Below are 26,504 nucleotides of genomic sequence, written 5' to 3'. Positions count from 1 at the left end.
GCTCCTTGTATCAAGGTGTTCATGCTGCTTTTAGAAAGTAATTTGGGAAAAGTTTTTGAATTGGGGGTCTGCTCCCTAAGTGAGAAGGACAACAGAAAAATTCATTCAAAATGTGTAACAGCCAAATTAACATTAGATAGAGAATCTAATGGACAAAAGCAAACAAAAGTTTGGAAGAGTTTATATAAGAATATGAGATTATTGGACTAGTTTTGTAAGCAGTTATATTTCTGCAGTAAACTAGTAGGGAATGCAAGGCAATCATCTTTCCATTCGTTCATGTAAATAACAACTATCTCGTTAATTTGCTAGAAATGTTCCACCAAATTGTTTGTGAATTATTGTCGGATACAAATTCTGTTAACATTTCTTACAAGCATTCTATGTATCTGACATTGTACAAAGTACTTTTACAGTTATTCACTTACACTCTCAGTAACTTTCACAGGTGCCAACATTTACTTATTACAGTTAAAGCTTATGGAAATTAAATAAACTAAACATGACTATATTAGTAAATAATGGACTTAGGGTGTGATTGCAAGTCACAGTGTTCTGGTAGTGCTGCCACATTGGACATTACATTACTAATGTAAAGAGTAAGACAGTATTCTTGCTTTGGAAGATTTATTTAGCTTTTGTTCTGATTAGTACGTAGGATAGAAATATTAGAGGTAGTTGTTAATTAAATTTTAAAAACCCTTAGAATTATAATTTCTTCTCTGTGTAATCATGTAATAATACCGACTACAATTTTTATCTATAGTGTTTCAGTTTATCTTTCAATTTTATTTCTGTGGTGGCAATTATATATTAGGATTTTGTAACGTATTTTACATTTTAGAATAATTCTTTTTTTTCCAGCTTGCTGCAATAAAACTTGGTCGTTATGGAGAAGATCTTCTCTTCTATCTTTATTACATGAATGGAGGAGATGTATTACAACTTTTAGCTGCAGTAGAGCTGTATGTTCAAAGTATCTTACTTTTGTATTATGGTAGACTATTGACTATTATGAAAATATATTATTAATGATGACTATAGTTCTTTCCCCTCCACCCCCCAGTGGAAATATTTCTTCATTAAGATGTTAGTTTATATTAACATTTAGCAAAAAATATTTAGATCGAAATCCTTTTCTGTGGGTTCATGATCATGGTATACACAGAATCAAAGATTGCAAATATAACCTGAAAGTTTGTAAGACGGTAAAATCAACTTGACTCATGGATTTGGTGAAACTAAATTTTCTAATTTCCTGAAGTATAAAATCAAAGTTCATGGCTGTGGTAGTTCTTACTCCTTGTGGAACAATATAAGTTAATGACAGTGAATTTGATCATGTAGTAAACATATACTGTGTATTATTAGGCAATTTTGTTATGTGATTTGAAGTTTGATAAAATCCAGCACTTGTTCCTGATATGGAAGTTAATATACAGATGTCCACTACTTCGTATTTCTATTTTCACATGATGCTCTGAGGATAAAAGTTTCGTATCACATTTCTCATATGTCCCACTGGTAGCATAGTTACTGTGCTCACGGTATAATGAATTATTACCAAAAATGTTCACCTTATGATTGGGAGACTTTTTCTCTTACTAGTATTTTATAATATCCTTTCTGTATAATCCTTGAATACGATACTTAAAAATATAAAAGTCATTGTGTTGATAGTGACTTATTTTTTTATTTACCTCATGTACTCAAGTATAAGCCAACCCAAATATCAGCCAGGGCACCTAATTTTACCGCAAAAACTGCATTAAAAATGTGCTGAAAAACTTGGCTTATACATGAGTATATATGGTATTTTAAAAATGTGTTTTCCCCTCATTTTGAAAAGCAGTGAAATGTTAGCAATCTCATGGTGGCAAGAAGGTGTTTAAATGGAGCTTTGCTGTTCTGTCCGACTTGTATGTGTTTCTGTCTGTGTAGCACATTCACCTCTAAGAAAGAGCCTCTCCTTATTAACCCCAGGTTGCATATAATGCAAATCTTAGTTGCTTCATGATGAATTCTATTAGGTATCCTTTTACCTTTTGAGAATTTAGAGTCGGCGAGACTGGAAGAAGGGAAACAAAAGTAATAACATTTATTAAGTTTTTTCATCATTGATATTCTATTTCCAGCATAGTTGAAAATTAATTTCTGTAAACTTTGTTTTTAGTTGTTTGCTAAATACAAATATTTAAGTCAAAAGAGTTGGGATTAAGAAACCTCTATATTTGTGTATACTATATTTTCTGAAAAAATTATTAGAAAACATAGGAAATATTTTGGTAGAAGCCACAGGGGGGAAAAAACTTAATTGCATTTTTCTTTTAAAAATTAAAGTTTTAACCGTGATTGGAGATACCACAAAGAAGAACGAGTATGGATTACCAGGGCACCTGGCATGGAGCCAACCATGAAAACCAATACATATGAGAGGGGAACGTATTACTTCTTTGACTGTCTTAACTGGAGGAAAGTAGCGAAGGTATAGTTTTTTCTTTGTGTAAATGTATAAACCCAAACTTTTTAAAAACAGGCTTCCCTTTATCTGTTTCTCTCTCTCAATACACCCACTTTTAATAATGTGTCAGCCATGTGAGAGCTCTTCTGTCTCACCTCCAGGCTCCATTTTAACTCTAGCAAAGTCTGCAAAAATAGTTGATTTCAACAGGAGTTATGAAAATTACTGAATTTACAAGTAAAGAGATTTTGTAATTTTGCACAAACCTTGGTTGGCAACATTTGAAATATTTTTGTGTGTACTGAAGTGTAAAATAAAGATGCCTTCTTGCAATCCCAGTCATGTATTCCTATGTTGTTACTTTATATTAAGCAAGTATGAGAGCTTCCTGAAATTAGCATACAAAGAGATAGACTTGCTTTATCTTTTGCAATTTAATAATTCTAGGATGGTAGAAGCCTGAATTTTTATTTGGAAACTATTTACAGAAAGGAAATTGCAAGAATGAGCTGACTGTTTCTATGACTAGTTTACAGATACAGGAGAGAAATGAACTGTGGGAATGCTGGGTTTGCGTTGTTATTACATGTTTTCCTTATAAAAACCTGTGGAAAGGGTTCTTGCTGTCTTGTGTGCAAAATTTCCATTAGTGCCTGCGCATGTATTACATTTGTGTTCAGTATTTCGCATATTTAGTTACCTAACAAGGTCGTGGTTATTCATTGGGCTCGTAAGCACAAAGTCAGCAGATTAGATCTACCACTGGTCCATGGGAGAAAGACGTGAAGCTTTCTCTTCCTGTAAACTGTCTCTCTGGGAAACACAAAGGCACAGTTCTATCCTGGTCTGATGGCACTGAGTGCGTGAGTGAGTATGTGAATGAGCGAGGAGTGCAGTTCAAAGGGAGAAAGACAAAGCTTTCTGCTCCTGTAAAGAGCTAGTCTCGGAAACCCATGGGAACAGTTCTGTAGGGTCCCTGTGAGTCAGAATCGACTCCTTGGCCATGGGTTTGGTTTCTGGAGCAGAGAATATAGAGGCCCCAGTGGTGCAAAGGGTAAACACTGGGCTTGTTAACCCTAAGGGTTGGTGATTTTAGCCAAACATAGGCTTGCCTACTTTCGCAAAGACTCACAGTCTTCAGAATCTATGGCATAATTCTGCTAGGTGCTATAGGGTCGTCATGAGTCAGAATCAGTGCAAAGGCAGCTTCATTTTATTTTGTTTTTGTTTTTTTAATTTTTTAAAGAATATATTCGTTAGATCTGATTTCACAGTTCCAGAATTTCCCCGAATTAATTTTCTACTGGTGATTTTTTAGGGATTTTGTACATAATAATAATACCTGAATTTCATGTTTAATGATTTTTTTTCTTAATATTAAAGGCAAAGTATCATCTAGTCATTGGCCATGCCTTTGGCACATTTCACATCAGGATACTGAGAACATAGTATGCTTTTGTGTCATGAAACAAGTTTCCACAAGAAAAACTGAAGATATTTCTGTGACACTCTTTTGATCTGGACCTGCTACATTTTGTCCTTAGACTAGGGAATAAACATGCAGAAAAATAAATTGCTAGTATGTTGTTACTCTGTTCTGCTAATGAAGCCAAGATAGAACTATTTACCTGAGTCCTGAACTCAAAGCTCGGGCCCTAAAGCACCATTTGTCTCCATTATCCAGGGATTATTTCTGTGTGAAATTTTTTTTTTCTGATTAAATTTACTTCTTCTTCTTCAATGTATTTGCTTACATTTTACTAGAGCCAATTAGTGTATAATACATCTGATGAATATTTCTTGTCTGTCAGTTCCTAATAAATTCTCTACTTTTATATCATTATGCAGACTTTATCGTCCATGATTTTTATGGCTTTGATAAGTTTCCACCCATAGTCGTAAGAGGTTTTAAGAAATTATATCATAATATTATTTGATGCTAACACTTCTTCTAGAATGTAGATACATTTAATGAAAATCTATTGTTTGACTCTTATTGTTACATGTAAGTCCATATCATAAGCTATTTAAAGACAAATAGGAAGAAGTCAATTTAGTTCATTTAGGTAGTTTATTATCGCATGTTTTGTCATGTGCTGCGTAACATCCATTGGTGTAGCATGTGACCCACATATATATCTGTGGTCCCAAACCTATCACATTAAAAATACTACAGTTGTTCATAATAACAAATAGGTGGTGCTTTTACAACACACATCAAAACAGTGTTATTATACTTAGACAAACATTGAGTGACATTATATACAGACTGTACTTGGCTTCTCCGACTCATCTACAAGTGTGATTTAAAAGACTGACTTTGGAAATGGAACTTGTTTGTAATCTGAGAACTACCTGTTTGGTGTTTGCATGAAGTCCAAATCATACAATGTCCTATTTCATAGAATGTATAGTGGACCTTAAGGAACTTCTGACAGTTTGGGGGGGTTTTGTTCCAAGAAATATGAAAGGCTAAATGATTTAAGTAACAAAATAAACATTGCAGATGACAGTTTTCTGTGTTCTATTTAAACAGTAGAAAAATGTTTTAGAAATTAGTTCTTTGCATATTTTTAATATTTCTTAGTTTGGAGCATTTTTTTAGTCTTAATTAGCATTACTAATTGATCAAACATTTTAAAGATGACAGTATTAAATGCCCATCAGCTATTTATTACTGATGATATGTCCCAAGATTTTGTATAAAAGGAAAACTTTATAGAAGATTTTTAAAATCCAGAAAAAACAAAATTGAGACAAACCAAAAAAAAAACAAAACCATTACTGTTAAGTTGATTCCTACTCATAGCAACCCTATAGGACAGAGTAGAACTGGCTCATGGGTTTCTAAGTCTGTCACCTTTGTAGGATTGGCCAGCCACATCTTTCTTCATTAAGGTGCTAGTGCGCTTAGCCTCCAGCCAGTTGGTTGGCAGTCAAAGCACTGGGGCCCACTGCACTGCCAGGACTGCTTATGAGAAACACAACAGGTTAGCTCATCCTGTAGCACTTCCTTTAGACCATGTCCTATATACCATGTTTAATTCAGCAATTAAAGTAAGACTATTGTGGCTTTGATAAATCTATGACTTAACCTTTTAGTTAAATAGAATTAATTATTTATATTAACTATAAATAGTATATGAGACATTGTGTATATCACCTGTTTTTAAAGAGTTATAGTGGAATAGGAAGCTATAGCATCAGAATTTAACTCCTATTTCATGCTTTGATTTGGGCAAGTAGCCTTTCCATACCTATGTATCTATAAAATCAAATATTTGTAGATTGTTGTATTAAATTTGATTATATAAGCACATACATGAACATACACGCTGAGTGCAGTGCTTAGCATATATTGGGTGCTTAGTTGTAGTAGTGCGAGTAGTTGTAGTAGTTGGCTGCTCTTGTCATCATTGCTATTGCACTTACTATTCTACCAAAGATGGACATTTTGAACTGACTTGAGTTTATATCAGGAATACATACAGGATTTATTAGTGTGCAAATTGTAGGGCCGTACCTCCACTGTTTCCGATTTAGTAAATCTAGGGGTTGGGAGCCTCAGAATTTGCCTTAAACTTCCAGATGATCCCACTGAGGATGCTGGTTTGTTTTTGGAGGCATTCCTTTATGATACCTTTGGCAGAGAAAAACATTTTCGTTGGAGAGGAAAAGAATCTATTAGTGAATGACCGAAATATTCTTCATACAAGTTAAGTAATATTGGAATTTTATTTTGGGGGTGGGGTTCAGTATTATTAAAATTATTCCAAGTCTATATATGCAAAAAGTAATGGATGTTGCCAGTAGATATCTGTTTTAATTGGACATATCCATCTCTATATGAGGAAACCAATTTTCAAATTTTCAAAGTCCTTTCACAGAGTTAAATTTTAACAAATAACCTAAATATTAACATAGGAAATTTCAGTTATATGGAAATAATTCTCCAGTCAGATAAATGCCACTTGAAAAAAAGTTATTGCCATCTATTTTATTTCACAACTTTTTCCAAATCTGTCCCAAACAGTTGAACTTTTGTCTTCAAAAATGTTAGCTGTGAAATTAAGAAATATGTGACTTAAGGAATAGTTTAAAGCTGTTAAGAAATCTCCCTTGATATAACAATTTGTTTCCCACTTACACTGACCGGAAAAACAAAACAAAACAAAATCCACTATCATTGAGTCGTTTCCAACTCAGAGAACTTGAGGTTAGCTGGCGAACTTGGAGGACATTAATTATATAAACCTACATCAAAGACATGAGTGCTGTAATGATACACACGCTAATACTGAACACCTGAGCTTTGGAGGGAAGGATAGAGAAGTGCATCTAGAAGAAAAAAAGCAGGAGGGCGAAGAGAAACCGGTGATTGATCTATGGTCACCTGTCTTGAACTTGCAGGCTGCATTCCCTCCAGACAGTGGCCTGGCACACTAGTCACTGGTAAAGAGAAAGGTAGAATTTTCCTTGTTTAGCCCCACCCCCTGGTGACCAGATACATGGTGACAACCCATCCAAGGCAGCCCCTGCTCTGCCTGAGGTCAGAGCCTTGCCTGATTGATCAGGTGACAGGTAAGCCACCCCTGCAACTAGAGGCACTTGAATCCCTTCCTCTTCCAACCCTTGACTCGTGGGTGGAGTGCTGGTTCCCTTGCCCCACCTCTCGGAGCTCTTTCTTTGCATAAGAAGTCACCCTGTTCCAGCTTTCTTCTGTGTCAGAAACAAGCATCCTGACCTCAGTCACGTCTGAGCAGCCAGGAACTACTTCCACAGTCTGGCCACAGTCAACAATGTAAGCCTGCAGGAGTTCCATCTAGGACTGATGTCCCACCCCTGAGCTCCTTAGTTGATAAAAGGTTCTGACCCATACCCAGTGCCCTTGCTGCCCTCAGTTTTTCCCTTTCTCTCATTTGTTTTTCTTTCTCCCCTTACTGTTTTTTTCCTCAGATTTCCTTTCTTTATTTTTTTTCCCTCTATTAAATTTTTTCTCATCATTTGTCTGGCTACTTGTATTTAAATTTTTTTTTTCTCTTTTGCCCCTTCGCTCTATCTTACCTGACAGGAGTCATGCCCACATGGCACAACCACATCCACATCTGCTGCCAAACATAATGGACAAGGGCTGCTAACCCACTCCTGTGTCCCTGCTGTAGAGGAATAGGTGAAAACATCAGGCAAACTGGCCTTTAAATATGCTATACAAATAGGGAACTGTGCGCATCCTTGTCTTCCGTAGTACATTTGCCAGGAGTGATTAGTCTCGCTAACAAAATCATCAAACATACAATATAACCATAATGTCACGGAATAAACAGACCAGTTCACACAAGAAATGACAGATTGTCCCAAACATGATCGATAAACAAAACCAGAGTACTTTTCTAAGGAAGAAAATGCATTGAAATTGGAATGCTATTTAGACTCCATCCATGAATTGAGAAAGATCAACAAGGAAAACCAACGCATAGCAGCCTATAGGATAGAGTAGATGGCCAAAGAGACTTGCCAAGGATGTGATCATGGAAACCAACAGCCACATCTTTCGTTAGAGTGGATTTAAATTACTGACCGTTGGTTAGCACTTGAACACCCTAACCACTGCTCTCTTCTTCACTGAAACTACACAGAAAAATGGAGTAAGCCCAGTTGCTTTCTATTTGGCATACGGAGTCAAGATAGTGTAGAGGGCTAAGCATTGGTCTGCAAATCTTGCGGTCATTGGTTCAAAGGCGCTGACCACTCCACATAAGAGGGAGGTGTTTGCTGCCTAAAGATTTATAACCTAGAAAACCTTAAGGCACAGTCCTGTGCCAAACCTACAGTTAACAGGTAGATTTGGACTTATAGACAGTTAACAGGTAGATTTGGACTTAGAGCAACCTTACAAGGCAGAACAGCGCTGCCCTGCGGGATTTCTGAGGCTGTAAATCTTCACGAGCAGAAAGCATTGTCTCTCCCCTAGAGCTGCTGAGATGACTTTAGCAACCCAACCTGCATTCCTCTACATCCCGTGGCTTCTCGTACTCTGTCTGATAGGGTTGCTTTAAGTTGGAATCTGGTTCATGGCAGTGAGTGGATTTTTTTTAATGGATTTTTATTAAGCATCTCACTTTCGTTATGTTAAAATACAAACTGATGAACTAAACACATTTAAGTTGCATTATATTCACAAAAATAGTTTTCATAATGGCTTCTGATTTTGAAGACTAATGGTTTCTCAAAAATTGGATTAAGAATTTAAAAACTTAGGTTCATAATATATTAATACACTTCATCACCTTATGGATGCAACCCTAAATAGGATTTTTAATGTGTAGCAACCCTGGTGGTATAGTGGTTAATTGTACTGTGATCTGCTGTGGTCAGCAGTTCAAAACCAGCAGCAGCTCCTTGGGAGAAAGACTGGGCTTTGATTTGGTGGCAGCGAGAGCATTTTTTAATTCTTCCTAATGTAAATTGTGATATTTTTCTCCATTTTACTGGTACATATTAGTACTCTATACTCTCATTGGTAATATGTACTTTGCAAAAAAGTAGTTAATACTTCTTGAAACTAGTAAATCATTAACATATTTGTTAATTAAATAACATTCCTTCAGTATTTCTCCGCTTCATTCCGTGGTAATATTAATGCTTTTGTAATTTCATAATTTTGTGATCATCTGACTCATTTGTATGTTTTAGTTTTGTAATCTGTTGAGAAGATACAGCCTAGCTTTAATAGAAAAGCCAAGGTATTAAAAACTTACTTAAAAAAATTGAATGAAAAATATCTAGCAGTTTTCTACTTTTAATAATTCAATTTGAAGAACCAGTCATTAATTCATCAGTTATTAATTACATACTAACTAGGGGCTTGGCAAGGAGCCCAGGGACACAGCAGTGAAGCATTCTGCAGCTAACCAATGGTTGATGATTGGAATCCACCCAGCATCTCTCCCATAAGGTTTATTGTTTTGTTCTGTTCAGTCAGTTCCAAATCGTAGTGAGCCTATATGACAGTCTAGCTTCCCTACAGGGTTTTCTAGACTGCAGTCTTTACAAGAGAGATTGACATGCCTGTTTTCCCACGGAGTTCACTGTGCGATCTTTCCTTTAGCAGCTGGTTGCTTCACCACTGTCACCAGAGATCCTTTTTTTAGCCTAGAAACCCCATTGAGGCTGATCAGCTCTACCACATGGTCAGTCACTATGAGTATAAATTGACTCAATGGCAACTAACAGGGACCTAAGTCAAGAGGTATCATGGCAAAATAGAAAAACATCACTACAGTATACAAGAGAGAGTGTGTGTGTGTGTGTGTGTGTGTGTGTGTATTATGTATGCATTCATGTAACAAACAGGTAATAGAGATGTAATCAGTAATCAAAGTTGGGGACCAAAGGGGAAAAATAACGTGGAAGACAAAATTTGATCTAGATAATTTCTGAGTCTGAGATACAAGGGTTTGTGTGATTTATATTAAAATCCATAATGCTCCATGGGTTTAAATTTATCTTTTAATGTGTAGAACAAATATACATCAATTAATATAGTTTAAATTCTAAAAGTACATTTAGAATTTTAATGTATATAACTTAGAATGGTGGAGTTCCTCATTATTATAAAAAAACTTTTAGTCCTATAATGATGTATATTTTTATTAACTAAGGTGCCAGTTTTCATTTCAAAAGAATATGTTCTATAACCATATAGATAATTGACTAGAGACAAGGAACAAAATTCTTTTCTTTCTTGGATAAGGATGTGGGGCGTTGGGGGACGGACAGCCTGGGGGCTGTCCTGTACATAGAGATGTGACTGTGCTGGTCATTCTGGTTTAGGCACAATGTTCATGATAACATAATACCATTTCTTTCTGTCTACTCTAGTTTCTTTATAAAGTTATCATAGCCCACCTTCTTTATAAACATTTGTTGTCAGGAGACTGAATCTTTTCAACATGATTTCTGGATAGGGATAAAAAAAACCCCAAAAACTCAAGACTCAATGTTATCAAGTTGATTCTGACTCACAGCAACCCTGTTGGACAAAGTAGAAATGCCTCTGTGGGGTTTTGAGGCTATGAATCTTTACAGGAACAGATAGCCTCATCTTCCTTCTGCAGATCCGCTGGTGGGTTCAAACTGCTGACCTTGCAGTTTGTAACCCAGTGCATAATCCATTGTACCACCAAGGGCTCCTAAATTATATTTGGATCTTGGCAGATTTATTTAAAATGATAAACTGAAAAAGATACAAGCTTCAGAGGTTTGGCTTCTAATTTTAGGTCTGTCACTTAGAGTGAAAGTTGAGCAAATTTCTTCTGAGCCTGATTTTCTTCAGGTATAATTAGGCCCATGATATCTACTTGACAGTGTTCTTGTACAATGAGAATAAGATTGCCGGTGTCTCCAGTTTTATCATGTACTCAAACAACTCAACCACCATTGAGTCAATGCGGACTCATAGTGACCCCTGTGGGTTTCCGAGATTGTAACTGTTAGAGGAGTCGAAAACCCAGTCTTTCTCCCGCTGGTGGTTTCAAACTGCCCACCACATAACTACTACACCACTTAGGGCTCCCTTGTATGACTGCCAATAAGTTGTATTTGCTGTTTCTGAAGGAGCCATGAGAGGAGCACTCTGTCTAGAGTCTTGTATCTGTCTAGGGAATACTAAAGCCCCGAGTTTATGCTACATCTTCCTTTTATACACGCAGAAACAACCCGGGGTTACAATTAGTCTATTATCACAATATATCAGAAACTCTATATTCTGCCAAGTCAGGGAGTCTTTGATAAAAATTAAACATTCTCTTTTCCCAGAACTTGCATACACCTTTGTTCTTTATCTTAGTCTCAATGTCAAACCATAGAGGCAAACAGCAGATACTGACACCTGGGTCATGATATCTCAGCCGTTTCAAGGCTGAGTCTTAATGGCCTTCAACAGTTTCTGTCATTGTTAATGTAATAGTCTTACATTTGGAGTATTTGATCCTGTATCTTAAGGTTAAAACCTATCATTTTCCTTTCCATTTAATATCTGTATAATAGATGTCTATTATGGAATCAGTTTGAAACCAGATTGCTAAGGTAAAGTATATTAACCCATGGTGCTCGAACTACTCAGTGGCTTAATTTTTAGTGTTGTGTGCCCAAGACTTGGTTCCAACTCCCAGTGACACATTCACTGCCATGGAGTCATTTCCTAACTCACAGCTTCCCTCGAGGACAGGAGAGACCTGCCCGTGTGGGTTTCCCAGATTTAACTCCCTGGAGCAGAAAGCCTTGTGGAATGAAACTGTCGCATAGGGTTTCCTAGGCTGCAGTCTTCACAGGAGCTGTTCTCCAGATCTCCTCTGGCAGAGCAGGCAGGGAGTTCAGACTGTCTCCTTTCACTTAGCAGCTGAACACTTAGCCATTGCTCCACCAGGGAACCTTAAGTGCATAGTAAGGTTTTTACTTCAGTAAATGGGATTCTTCAGAGATAGTTTATGCTAATTACAGAATTGCTACTGGTTATAGAAGTCATTTTAGAATCTCTTGCAAAACTATTTAGTATATAGTTCCATGTTGCTTTTGTATTCTTGATCATGGAGAAAATATTTTTAAATTGCTTTACTATTCTTACATAATAAAATTCATGAAGTTGGACATATTTCAAAACTTATTAAAACCCGCTAGCTATACCGTGAGTATTCACAGTGAGTTTTCTACAGCACAACCACTATTTTCTTTTGGGGGGCAATTGTATTAAGTCAAGCTTTTGCACTTTTGAAGTACTAAGTCTGAAGATGTGCAAGTTTTGCATTCATTGTTTCCCCCAGATTTTAATGGAGTTAGAATAACAACATGCTTTTGTTTTACTTTGGTTTGGTTATGGGGGTTTATTGTTGTTTGTAAATGGGCTGATATAAAGTAAATGGCAAGTGTTATTTCACTCCAATTTTAGTGGACAAGAAGTAAACTTTTTTTTAAGTTTTACACTTCATTGGTGCAAGCCCTTACAATTTTTATTAGAAATCAATAAACTGCCCCCACTTCAAACCTGTTTTTAAACAGAAATACATAGAATTGCAGTGTCTTACAATAGCTGTTCATAGGTAGTCTCTGACTTTTTAAACATAAAACCTTTTTTTCCCCACTTAATTCAAACTTGTAGTGTATTGTATTTCTTTAAGCTGTATTTTACTCAGAGGGAAAAAGAAGTGGTATCGTCTATGTCTGTTTATAGGTATTTTATTTGTTTGTGTAGCAGAAAATATTTGACAAAAAAAAAAGAGATCAAAGGAAGAAAATGAAATCACCTAAATTCTCATTTATTTTTGTAGGAGTTCCATCTGGAATATGACAAATTAGAAGAACGGCCTCATCTGCCATCCACCTTCAACTACAACCCTGCTCAGCAAGCCTTCTAAAAAAGACTTCCCTTTCCGCAGGGTATGGCTGTCTCAGCACAATACTCAACCGAACTGCAGAACTGATGTGGCTCAGGCACCCTGGTTTTAACTCCTTGAGGATCTGGCAATTGGCTTTTGCAAAGGGTCACCATTTGAGGTCCTGCCTTACAATTATGTGCTGCCCAACATCTAAATTTGTAATTTGTTTTTCTCTAGTTCGAGCAGGGTCTGAATTATTTTTCATTTATTTTCTTTTGCCAGCAGACAGACTTGGTCTGTAAAGACATGCGAGTACACTGACAGAAGTTTACCAGTTAGTTTCTAAAATGTAAAAAACAAAAACCCACAAAAGACTCAACAGAATTAGACCACAAAATTTTCATTGTTCATTGTAGCACTATTGGTAATAAAATAACAAATGTTTGTGCATTTTTATGTGAAGATCCTTCTCGTATTTCATTTGGAAAGATGAGCAAGGTCTGCTTCCTTCATTTTACTTCCCCTTCTGTTTTTGAAAGGCAGTTTCGCCAAGCTTAATGCAGAGTATCTGACTGTTTAGAAGAAAGATATTGCCACAATCTCTGGATGGTTTCCAGGGTTGTGTTATTACTGAGCTTCATCTTTCCAGAATGAGCAAAACACTGTCCAGTCTTTGTTACGATTTTGTAATAAATGTGTACATTTTTTTTAAATTTTTGGACATCACATGAATAAAGGTATGTATGTACGAATGTGTATATATTATATATATGACATCTATTTTGGAAAATGTTTGCCCTGCTGTACCTCATTTTTAGGAGGTGTGCATGGATGCAATATATGAAAAATGGGACATTCTGGAACTGCTGGTCAGGGGACTTTGTCGCCCTGTGTACGAAAGGGCCCGATTTTCAGCAGCCAAGGACATCCATACCCCAGTGAATGTGATGGGACTTAAAGAAGTGAACTGAGACAATTCCCTCTGGCTGTTTGAACAGCAGCGTTTCATAGGAAGAGAAAAAAGATCAATCTTGTATTTTCTGACCACATAAAGGCTTCTTCTCTTTGTAATAAAGTAGAAAAGCTCTCCTCACTGCAGTGTTGACTTTGATTTTGAAAGTGTGACATCATTTCTTCATCATGAAAAATAGAGGGGGAAAATTGTACAAATAATCAAACTGAATGGGGACTAAACAATATAACTATTTATTTGTTAACGAACTCTTGCCAGGTAATGGGATCACGTACCATTTCATTTGTAGGTTAAAAACATAGAAGTGTTTAGTCCTAGCCGAGATTGGAACACAGAAAAGCTATTTCAGACGGATTCTGGCAGCACAAGAGATTAAATGCCTGAGCACACACACTCTGGGACCTCCAGCAGTCATTCTTTGTTATGTGAGGAAATTCTTGATAGACTTTTGGGAACTTTACTTAAGAGGTAATGCAGAACTTAAAGTAAGCTAAAGAAGGAAGTGGGGTAGAAATTGTGTTCAGTTTGCTGTCCTGGAAATTCATGAGTTAAGGATTATTTTCCATCTACAGACATTGTATTTTTAAATACCTGAAGTCTTAAGCTATCAAAGCAGAACTAAGAGAGCAAGAGCAAAAAATAAAACAAGGTGGGTAGGGGGTAGGCACAGCGAGTTTGATTATTTACATTTTTATTTTAACCTATATTTCTATAGAGAATTGGTTAACATTAACCAAATCATGTTTAAAAACTAAACATTTATGATATCACTGTGTTTAAGTATCAGAAATATAAAATGACTTAAAATTTAACTCTTTGGTCTGTGAGCACTCAAAAAATTTAACTTTTTCTATATATTTTGAAATATGAAATGCTTACATGAAAACATCCAGATTTTTTTATCTTTCAGAATTAAAGCATCTCCTCTGTAGGAAAGATGGCTTATGTAATTAAACTCTTAACTATTATACAAAAAACTCTTAACAGAATACTATATCATACTTGTTATAAACCAGAGTAAAATTCTATAAATTAATTTCGTTTTAGAAATAAAGCATTACATTTTCCATAACCATTTACTTTGGAAGACAACTTTTTCTCTAAAGTCATGAGAAAGATGGTGGAAAGAAAAAACATCATGGAGAGGAGGTGATCTTTGTTCATAGGAGCACAGACACATGAAATCTAGGTGACAGTCTCGGCGGAAGTATGCATGTGTATGATCCTGTATGGATGACTCAGAAAGACAGGCTAGCCCTTACCAAGTGGTTTGATGTCTTGGCTCTTAATTTGTTCTTTTTAGCTGCCGTACACAAAGTTGTAAGTGCACTGTTTTCTAGTTTTCGGAGTTCCTTTTGCCCTGAGCTATAAAACCAAGAAAACTCTTTCTTGCAGACCAACTTTTTAAAAATTATGAAGGTCAGAAGGTGCCATGTTATGACCTCAACCTCAAGTCTAAAAATTCTGTTCAAAATCTTTACAATTACTGCATTAAATTTGCTAATAAAAGCACACTGTTGTTCTATTCCTTGATTTATGATTTATAGTTAATATGTACAGATGTTGACTTAAACTAATTGCATTTCAGATTTTCTCTCTTAGGTTTAATTTTGCTGATTCCCCATATAATTGGTGGCAAGGATGTGTGCACCACATTAAATGCATTTTAATATAAACCATAATTAACTTTCTGGAAATAAAAAGTATTTAGTTGGCATAGAGATGTAAGCTATTTAATCAGAAGTATTAATGATTTTTGTGATACTATACTTTCTATGATAAAACTCCGTTTTCAGGGATTTTTCTTTGCACAGATAGTTTTCCTTAGATATTTAAATCAAAGGATTGAAGTTTTGTTTGGATTCATACAGTATATATAATGCCAACTGCTTTTTCTCTTTCCCACTGAAATTGGGAAACCATAGGTGCTTGATGGATACTTGTTGATTGGATGGTTTAAGTTGATAATTCAGTTGGAAAATAAAATGTACATATTAAATCACTGGGCTTTGAAATAATTACTATATTTTTCTGTAATTTCATTCTCACAAGAATTTATTGTTTTCAAATAGGTTTACAAAATTTCAACTTTGTCCCCCTCTAGCTAATCCCACATCTGAGTCATATCCTTTCAGTCATAAACCATAGATCTTACTTACAGCTATTACTGATAAAATGTGGCATCTGAGCATAGTTGCAAAAGAGGATGCTGTTCGTTCATTTAATTTCTGTGCTTAATAACATGAATTTTTCATAAAGGTGCCGAAACAAGCATGTGTGTAAACAAAGAGGATGCCAGTGCTGAACGTGCTCTCTAACTGTGGCTTTTTCTATGTAGGTAATAAAAAGAGTCTAGCTAGTTCCAGTAGGCTTTCTCTGGAGATCAGAAAACCCGTAATCTCAATGTCTTTATTTTTATTAAAAGCTCAGTTCTAGTGGCACTTCACAAGACAAGACTCTTTTGCCCCTCTTTAGCACTACCAATTGATTAGTTCATACCATGCATATAATACAAATCTGGGAGGTAAAACCAGCCATTGAAATTTAGAACTGGAATCTAAACTGAGCTCAGTAGTTTGATATTTTGAATTTAACTACAGTAGGGAACATTGAATCCAAATATTGGTTTTGTTCTTTGGTGGCTACAACTATAAAAGAGTATAGGAGAGCAGACTATAACATGGCTGAACTGCGAGGCCCATGTCTTTAAGTCAGTGTGACGTGATTCGGTGCCCAAGTCCTAATGTAATCTTAGCCTACTTACAGTATATACTCGAGTATAAGCCGACCCAAATATCAGCTGAGGCGCCTAATTTTACCATAAAATCTGCATTAAAAAATGTGCTGGAAAACTCAGTTTATACACGAGTAAATACGGTACGTGCTCAGACAAGGTTAGAAGCTTTTTGTGCTTGAACTGATCCACCATCCATTTGAAAGTTCAAGTGCAATTTGAATGCTGCACCCATATTGCAAGGGTTGCCTGGATTGGAATAATAAAAGGGCAGGAGAGTGAGCTACAGTAAGCTGACCAGCTGCCAAGCAGTGCACCCATACTTCTTTACATGCACTTGTGTCCCATCTTTTGAACAGCATTATTTTCATAGGCCCTTTTATAGATTATAATTCTCAAAAGTCAAACAGGAAGTACTAATGACACTAATGAGTAAACTTTGGAAATGTATCTTCCAATAAAATTTTCAATGAAATATAAAAAGTTAATTTCAGAAGTGAGTTGCTATGTAAGGTAAGTCAACCTTGTAGAACTTAATCTAAGAGACTGGATAATATTCTGTGTAGAAAGATAAATAATTGGACTGCTTGGCCTTGAATGTGTGGTTTCCCAAAAATTCTAATGGGAATGTGTTCATTACTGTATTTTAAGTGGCAGGAGTGGGTTATGCATTGATCTGCTAACCAGTGTCAGTGATTAGAACCCGCCGTTACTCTGTGGCCTGAGACGAGGCTGTCTGCTCCCATAAAGTAAGTTTCCCAAGCAGAATCAGTTCCACTCTGCCCTGCGGGGTGGTTATGAGTGGGAGCCAACTCGACGGCAGTGAGTTTAATTACTAATAGTTATTACGGCGCACTATTGTAATGCCGCTAACTAAGGAAAGGAGCCCAGATGGCATTGTAGCTATGGGATGGGCTGTGATCTACAGGGCGGCAGTGTGAAGGCACAGGAGAAATAAGGGGCCTCACTCCCATAAAGGGTTAAGCCGCGGAAACACGCAGGGGTAGCTCTACCCTTTCTTACAGTGTCGCGATGAGTCAGCAATGACTTGGTAACTGAGTTTGGGTTTTTTTGGTGTGTGTTTAAGGATTAAGAAATGCCAAACTATGAAAAAACATCCATTCTAAAATCATTCGCATGTCAAAGATACTTATGGGAAAAGTTAAGTCTTAGAACTTAAAGAGACGTACTTGGAATGCAGAAAACTAAGGTCACTGAAAACAGTAAATATATAATACATATTTTAAGGACATAACCCTTCAAATATTGGACAGGTTTAAATTAGAGGGCACATCTCACACCAGCACGTGGAAATTCAGTTAACAGATTATGGCTCTATATTCCTCTGCTATTCCAAAGCATCAGCTGTTCATAAGTTGAGCTTATCAATAAAAATGCCCAAGCAAAAACGAGATGACTATCAGAATTGTTGAAAGGTTGCCTTTTTTGAGTGAAAAAGATGGATTTGGTGGCTTTTAGCCCTATCTTCGCCTCTTTAAGATGTTGATAGCTTTTCCTCATCTGAAATTGATGTTACGAAGAACTAGGAAGTACATCCTTAAAAGCACTGAACCAGTCGAAGAGGTGCTGTCTGTGGATCTAGATCCAGTTTAAATAGCTGCTTAAGCTTTTGAAAAAGATGTTAAGTAACTAGAAAGGCTAACGTAGGCAACTTTATTCAGCTTTTTAACATTTGCAACAGAAACATGTAACAATTAGTAAATTAGATTGTGTATATTCCAATTTATTTTGGTATTTTTACTTTCCCAGAAAGAAACACAGTTTTTAATATTCAGCCTGAATTTACATGTTGATTCAGTGCCATCTGCTTTGGGCTGCAGTCGTGATCACAGAAATTCAATTACAGAATAGCCCCCTTTTATAAAAAGAAATCCGATCTTGGTAAGTTTGATGTGTATGATATCTGTAGAGACTCCAGAGTCAGAATTACCCTCCAGTTCCAGTTGGGGAATTCTCAGACTTACTGTTAGTAAGCGTTCTCTGGAGAGCATGTTCTAGACCTTGGTAGCCATTCTGTTTTCCAAATGTGTGTACAGGCATGGTAATACTATTTCAGCAACGACAACAAGTTGTCATAAAACCTCAATCTCCAAGGCTTGATAGGCATCTGCCACAGCACAGATAGGTTCTGGCATCTTCTCAGATCAGGTGAAATGAAGTTGGCTTTATGACAGACGTCCTTGAACAGCAACAGCTGAAGACTAGCTGAGGACGATTTCTCACGATGACTCGGCAAGTATTTCATTGGAATCGGCATTCCTGAAACAATGGTTTAGTTATATTCATTTGGTTTTGGCCTCGGGGGTGTGTTGATCACATAATCTTTAAACTTAAATGCCATTTTTCTTCTAGGCTAATCTAGCATGTACATAGAAGGTAATTTGGGCAATAGCTTGCGTAAGTTCTTCAAATACTTTGGGGGGGAAAGGCATCCCATTTAAGGATCCCATTTAACTTCTCCAGAGAAGTCCTGCCTGGTGTAGTACAGACAGTGGTTTACCCAGCTACTAACCCAAAGAACCACCTTTGGAGCTCAATTAAAGGTTGTTCAGATCTGGCTAGCTACTTTTGAAAGGCAGAGTGCTAAAAAAAAAACCAAAAAAAAACCATAGGAAGTTCTACTCAACAGTGATTATGTCCAGAAATGGCTGGTTCTGATTGGATTTTTTTAACCAGAATCAGGCCTGTAGATACTCTTTATGATGTAAACCTGTTTTACATTGACCATTCTTCAAAATTATATAGATAAAAAAAATTGCATGTTGGAATGATAGAAATAGTACATCATCGTGTATAAAAATAAGGATTTGGGGCAGCCAGAATGTTTTCAAGCTACCTTTAAATCTGTAGCATACTGAACATTTATTTTTGTAGTTTTAATTATCATATGTAACAGTTGCACAAAAATGGGCTTGCTAAAAATTTGAGTTAAGTATTTCCCTTCAAGAGAAAATTAAACAGGGTTGATAATACTTCCGTTAAATGTTTTTCATTAAATGATTAATACTATTCCCTCGGGTATTTCTGAAAGCTGTTTCCTCAAGTTATGCTGACTTGTTCTGTGAAAACTACTTAAACCTTTAAAATACAAACCCTTTTGTTACTGTATAAGTTTTCAATGTGCTTGACAAGATTTCATGTAAATCTAAAAACTTTCGGATCCAAATTCTTTATAATGAACCCAAATAATTTCCCCAGCCTTCCTGTACATTTGCATTACATCGCTAATGATGAACGAAGTCAATCATCCTTGGAATGCTTCTTAATTGTATAGCATGGAATAGGAAGGTAGCGACTTTCATTTAGGAAACTTTGATACTGGAAGGCCATCCTGTAAAGTTAACTCTGTAGTATCCTTTCCCAACTTGGAATTATCTATTTTTCCTAGCATGTTGGAGCAAAGGTAATATCTTAGTTTTCCAAGCCATGTCAAGAGAATACTGAAGAATCTGCTTAAGAAAAGGCTTAAGAGGGACATGATGACTGCCTGGAATAATTTCCCCTTGCAGATTACCTTTAGAGAACACCAGAGGACAAAATTAGGACCATTTCCTGGGTGTTATCTAGGCAAACCTCTGTGTGCGTTGAAGAGGTACCAATTCAAAATACTTTTAAAGGTTACAAAAATCAAATGGGTAGGGTTGGATGTTAATAGATTTTCCGTTGCACACAAGTACAAGAAAATTTTTCTGCATTAGGAGGATGACAGACTTTAATTCTGTTGTTAGGTGCCATTAAGTAAATCCATGTCATGTGGTAAGACCACCTCATAAGGTTTTCTACAGGGTAAGAATGTTAACAGGTCTTTTCTGCAGCTGAGCGCTTAAGTATTGCACCCCAGCCCATTGAGTTAATTCTGATACATAGTGATCCAATACAGGGTTTTCTACGTCTCTGCCGGAGTCTCCATATACTTGTAGTGTTCCCTACACATTTTTACCCAGTATTGCAATTTCTTAGAGCTTGCATAGTACAAAAGAGGAAAAAGGGGATCTTATAATCTCCTTTTTACTTAGCATGTGTGCAGCTTTGGGAAAGTTATTTGAGCTTTCGAAACTTTTTGTCTTACAGGGAAAAAATATCAGGGCATTTGCAAATAATCTAGTTTATGATTAGGTGCTTCATAAACTCAAGTATGTTCAAAGGCAAACACTCCCCCGCTAAACATTGTCCTATTAAACTCTCCATATTTGGTTTTAAGACTTAACGAGATTAGGTGCTGGTAGATAGCAATCCTTTAGTTTTCTTGTTTAAAGAACACGGCAATAATAAAATCACATTGGAATTAAAGCGTTAGATGTATCTTCTAATCCAACATTACCAGACGAAGGAAAAAACCATTTTAGGGCATCAGTAACATAAAAATAATTTACTGTTAATGCTAGATCCAAAATTTCTTCACCTTTTGCTTTCAAATCCCAAAGCTGATTTTCTGCTTACTAAATTGTGCATCGTGTGTGCGTGCGATCGAATCTCCAATTAACAAAGACTAAATTAAGTTGGTAGGAATTTAGGAACTCTAGTGAGTATATAGGCTCATTATACTAAAAAAAAAAATTAGTCATTGTTCAAACATTCCAGGAGGTAGCATATGATCAAGAACCAATGATATTGAAAGAAGTCCAAGCTACGTTGAACATGTAGGTGAAAAACAAGGCTCATGGAATTGATGAAGTACCAACTGAGATGTTTCACAAACAGGTGCAACGTTGGAGGGGCTCGTTCATCCATACCAAGAAATGTGAAAAATATACTGGAAAAGTTGCAAATGAGGGGATACCCCAAAATAACCAGAATTGTTCTGGGCTTTTCAATTAACTCCATAATATAATGGAGTGGAGCTTTCATAGTATGCATTTTTCCCACTAAGTGAGCATCCAGCAACTCACTCTGATGCACCCATTGGAGTCGCCTGGGAATGTTCTCTCTGGTCACTGAATTTCACTTGAACCTCGTGTGTGTGTGTGTGTGTGTGTGTGTGTTAAGCGTGCAGTTGTGAAATTTTGTTTTTTGCTGGGGAAAAATGCTGCAGATACTGATGTGATGCTGAACACAGCTTATATGAACAGCACTGGGGAAAAAAGTGTACCACTGATTTTCTTGTTTCAAAAAAGATGAAATATCAATTGATGACAAACCTTGTTCTGGATGTCTGTCAAACTCCTGAATGGATGAAAATGTCAACTAGCACAGTTAGAGTTTATTCCACCAGGTCAGACTGTTAGTCAAGCTTTCTATTAGAGTTTCTGAAAAGATTGTGTAATAGTGTGCAACCAAAAGGCCTGATTTGTGGCAGACGGGACTAGTTCTGCCACAACAATGCACCTGCCCACACAGCCATTTCAATGCACCATCTCAGTTTTTGGCAAAAAAACCCAGCATGCTTCTCTTGCCCCATGGGGCACCTTACCTGACTTCACTCCATGTGACTTCTTCTTGTTTCCACGAATCAAGAGGGACATGAAAGGGCAGCAATGTGACGACATAGAACAGGTGAAGAAAAAACAAGGGAGGCGCTGTCAGCCATCTAGATGAGTTTGAAAATGTTTCCAAGAATGGAATCACAGATTTGACAAATGTATTAAATGGAGAGTACTGTGAAGATAAGATTTTGTTAAAAAAAAAAAATACAGAGCTTTGAAAACTTCTGGGTTTTTTTTGCGGGGGGTGGGGTGGGGGTGGGGGGTGTACTCCCTCATTCATTCCCATTCCAAAGAAAAGTGATCCAAGAGAAAGTGGAACTCATTGAACAATATCATTAATATGACATGGAAGTAAAAGTTTGCAGAAGATAATTAAACATTGGTTGCAGGCAGTATACTAACAGAACTGCCAAAAATTTTTGTTGGATTTAGAAGAGAACATGAAATGTCATGCTAGCTGGATCTTGACTGAAAGAAAAGGATACTAGGAAACGTATCAGTGTTTCACTGACCACAAAGACAATTACGCTGTGTGGATCATAAGAAATTATGGGTAACATTGTAAAAAACAAGAATTCGTGAACACTTCATTGTATTCATGAGGAATCTATAAAGACAAATGGCAGTCCTTTGAATAAAGGGAAACGTTTAAAATTAGGAAAGAGGTGTATCAAGGTTTATCTTTTCAACATATTATTGGATCTGTATGCAGAGCAAATAATCTGAGAAACTGGATTATATGCAGAAGAATGTGGCTTCAGGCTTGGAGGAAGACTGAACCTGTGATACTCAGATGACACAGACGTGCTTGCTGAAAATAAGGACTTGAAGCACTTGCTGATGAAGAATAAGGACTGCCAAGTAGCTGAAACTAGAAAGAAGAAAGTGGCGGTAAGATTGGAGGCAAACTCAGCCTGTGACATAGAGATGACACAGTTTTCTTGTGTGAAAGTGAAAAAGAACTTGAAGCAAGTACTGATGAGGATCAAAGACTAGCCTTGGGTGTGAGTTACACCTCCACATAAACACCCTCATAGCTGGACCAATAAGCATTTTTCGTAAATGTAGAGAAGACTGACTTAGTGAAAGACTTCATTTTACTTAGATCCACGGTAAATGTTCATGGAATCAGCAGTCAAGAAATCAAATGACGAATTGGGAAAATTTGCTGCAAAGGGTCTCTTTAAAATGTTACAAAGCAAAAATATAATTTTGAGGACTGGGGTGTGACTGCATGAAGTCATGATACACTTAATCACTTCATATGCAGGCAAAAGCTGACTGATCAGTAAGGAAGGCTAAAAAAGAATGCCTTCAAATTGTGTTGTTGACAAAGAATGTTGAATATGCTATGGATTGCCACAGGACAGGTGCCCTGGTGGTACTGGTTATACATTGGGCTACTAACCATGAGGTCCACAGTTTGAGACCACCAGCCGCTCCATGGGAGGAAGATGAGGCTTTCTACTCCTATAAAGAGTTATAGTCTCAGAAACCTAGTCTACCATGTCCCATAGGGTCCCTATGCGTCGAAATCTACTTGATGGCTGTGAGTTTGAGTTTGGTTGCCACACGGACAAATAAATCTGTGGTGGAAGAACACTCTAGAAGGGACAATGGTGGCAACGTATGTGCAAATGTGCTTGACACAATAGATGTATATGTGGATTGTGATAACAGCTGTAAGAGCCCCCAATAAAATGATTTTTTTTTTTTGGCTCTGTGGGGGCAGGCGCGGGGGCGGCGGGGGGTGAGAGCAGCTGGGGAGGGGGCCTAAAATGATTTTTTTTAGAAGGTAACAATAGTAAAACTTTTATCTCATACTTTGGACATATATGTTGTCAGAATGGACCAGTTCCTGGAGAGGGACATTATTATTGGTAGAGGGTCATGGGCAAGAGGAAAACCTCAATGAGATATTGACACTGTTGCTGCAACAATGAGCACAAATACAGCAAGGATTGTGAGGCCTCCCTGAGACCAGACAGTGTATCCTACTGCTGTACCTGGGTCCATATGCCAACAGCACCCAGCATTTCCAGTACTACCATTACCCACTGCCATTCAGTCAGTTCTGACTACGGCATACCCTAGAAAGCAGTGGAGTGGCTACTTAGGGTTTCCAGGACTGTAAGTCTTTAAGGGAGAAGATAGCCTCGTCTTTCTGCAGAAAGACTGGTGTATTTGAGCTGCCAACCCTGCAGTTGTCGGCCTAATGTGTAGCCTACTAAGCCACCAGGACTCCTGAATTGATTAATGTGACCTAATTACCTGTGCTTTCTTTTCTTTCCTCCTTCAACTGCATAAATATAGTATGCAAATTTCAACTTACTAATAACCTTTCCTTAATATTTCAAACAAAATGCCACAAGAATACTTGTCTGTAGAGTAATGCTTTATGTTCTTTTCTTGCTCGTATATGTTGCGACTATAAATATTTACGGATCTCAGTAAAAATCATATGCTTAATATAATGGGTAAAGTTTCGAAATTTTCATTATAAAAATAAACAATTAGAAAAAAGTAGTGGCCACATAGGAAATTTATTTCAGACTTAAAATTCTGAGGCTAATAGCACATCTAATACAATGGAGCAAAGTAAGAAATCCAGTTTCTTGATGGCAAGACGGAAATGATTTAGTACAACTGTCAACATTTCAAAGGTAAGTCCAAAGAAAAAGAAAACTCAATTTTTGCGACAATAAAATCTAATTATATGTATTCAATAAAACAAAATCATTTGGCTTTATTAGATACTATATATTCATTCATGTTTATTCTTATCTAATTATACTCACTATGAAAGCCTAAAAGATCCAGCAAGGGAATGGATGGATGATGATACAATATTTCCTTATCTATATATATTAGCTATTCAAGTGTTCAGTAACAGTTTCTGTTGTTGAAAAACTCAGCACGCCAAGTTTCAAAATAAGACATAAATATTTTCTCAACTTGCTCTGATTTCCCTGCTAGTCCTAGGATACAAAAGCCCTCCTTATGATCACTCTTTTTTAATAAAAGATTCTTTTCTTGAAAGAATTCAAAAAAAGTATAGTACATATGGAATTGTACACTGAAACTTTGAAATCAGTCACAAGACCTCATAAAGAATATTGATCACAAGGACCACCCAGATATATAACAATAGTTTTAAGGTGCTTGCTTTAATTGATTTTTTTATTAAATGGAACTTAGTCAAGTCTTGGCCATCATTCTTCTGCAAACACTACTGCAGGTAATTGTGTACATGAATAAGCTAGTTCTGAGTATTGTATTTTTGGTCTTAATTTAAATTGGTTGGATACTGTGCAGAGAAAAGACAGTTAAGGGAGACGTCTTTTTGCTGCCTCTGTTTTCCATGGAAAAGAGTCCGCAGTGTTTCTGAGAGCTTAGCGTTTCTGAGGTCTCCAGGGTTCTGGCTGCTATCCTGACTTAGAAAGTCCATAGTGGCCCATTGTTGTAAACTGAAAGATTGCATATCCAATCATCCTTAGGATTATGTTCGGTGAAGTCCATAACAAATATTACCAATGTTTCACTAACGATAAAAATAGAAATTGATTTAATTTGTGAAATTTTCTATATGTTCTTTTCTTATGTTTGACTCCCAATAAGATATTAAGCTCCTGAGAACATTCCCAGAAAGACAAGCTGAGTTATAAAAGTAAGAGCAAAGTAAATACTGTTTAAAGACCATGATGCTGATGGCAACTGTTTCTTCAAGAAGGAAACTTGGCTAAATGGAGAACTAGGAAAAATAGATCAGAAGGCCCATAAGAATCTGAGTTAAATTAAGACAGAATTTGCGTTACTTGTTCCCTAGACTTTGGAGACCATCTTGCTTCAGTTTTGAGAGAGATGGGCTCTTTTAGCAAACTCTTACGTCCTGAACTTTGGAAAAATGAATCTTATTTATTACATTATTCACAGACTCCCCTGTGCTGTAGAGCTTCAATAAGAATTCTGTTTCAAGGTTCCTCCCATATGCTCAGAATTATTGACGCTTTAGCCTTATAGAAGGGTTTCAGGCTTTAGTAAATGATAATTTTCAATAGGAAAAAGATTAAGAATTTGTAATATTAGCTTAAGGGGCTTCCCCTATGAAATGCCCTTTTCCTTTCAGGTATTATAACCACTAACCATTGTGCTTATGCCAGCAGTAAAGGAAGAAAGGGTGAGAAGAAAAAAATCCCCTCAAAATTTAAAAGGTATTAAAGCACAACGTGTCTTCTTGATTTGGAAGTTTGCCAAACCTCTTATCTTCTTAATCTCATCAGGAAAATGGTGGTCTTCTGTAATTAACTTGATTTGCCCACACTTTGAAGTGGTGTTATCCATCACACAAAGAAATGGTGGACTGAGTTCGAAAAGTATTATAAACCAGCTGGCTATTAGATTAGGTCTAGGAAAGAGAGGTCAAGAATCTTAGGCTTCGGTGTTTCTGTATTCACTGAAAACATAACTGAATTTATAGGCATGTATATAAGTAAATATATTTATATAGGATGGTGGGGAA

General features: G+C 36.6%; 1 protein-coding gene across 4 annotated transcripts in view; it reads left to right on the top strand.

Annotated features, from left to right (window-relative positions):
* Nucleotides 1–13,927, top strand: part of CNOT2 (CCR4-NOT transcription complex subunit 2) — a 154,815-nt gene extending 140,888 nt beyond the window's left edge. For all 4 annotated transcript variants that reach the window (XM_045289821.1, XM_004700451.2, XM_045289807.1 and 1 more), the window contains 3 exons: nt 865–965; nt 2,341–2,485; nt 12,787–13,927. In XM_045289821.1, coding sequence (XP_045145756.1) covers nt 865–965; nt 2,341–2,485; nt 12,787–12,873 — 333 coding nt within the window. In that variant the 3' untranslated portion in view covers nt 12,874–13,927. The remainder of the gene's footprint in view (nt 1–864; nt 966–2,340; nt 2,486–12,786) is intronic.
* The last annotated feature ends 12,577 nt before the right edge of the window (nt 13,928–26,504 follow it).

This window comes from Echinops telfairi, unplaced genomic scaffold (assembly GCF_000313985.2).
Source record: "Echinops telfairi isolate 266 unplaced genomic scaffold, ASM31398v2 ScPeMD7_2;HRSCAF=8, whole genome shotgun sequence".
In the NCBI taxonomy this organism is placed as follows: Eukaryota; Metazoa; Chordata; class Mammalia; order Afrosoricida; family Tenrecidae; genus Echinops; species Echinops telfairi.
The sequence above is the reverse complement of the archived record's forward strand: the minus strand, read 5'-3'. Positions and strand labels throughout refer to the sequence as shown.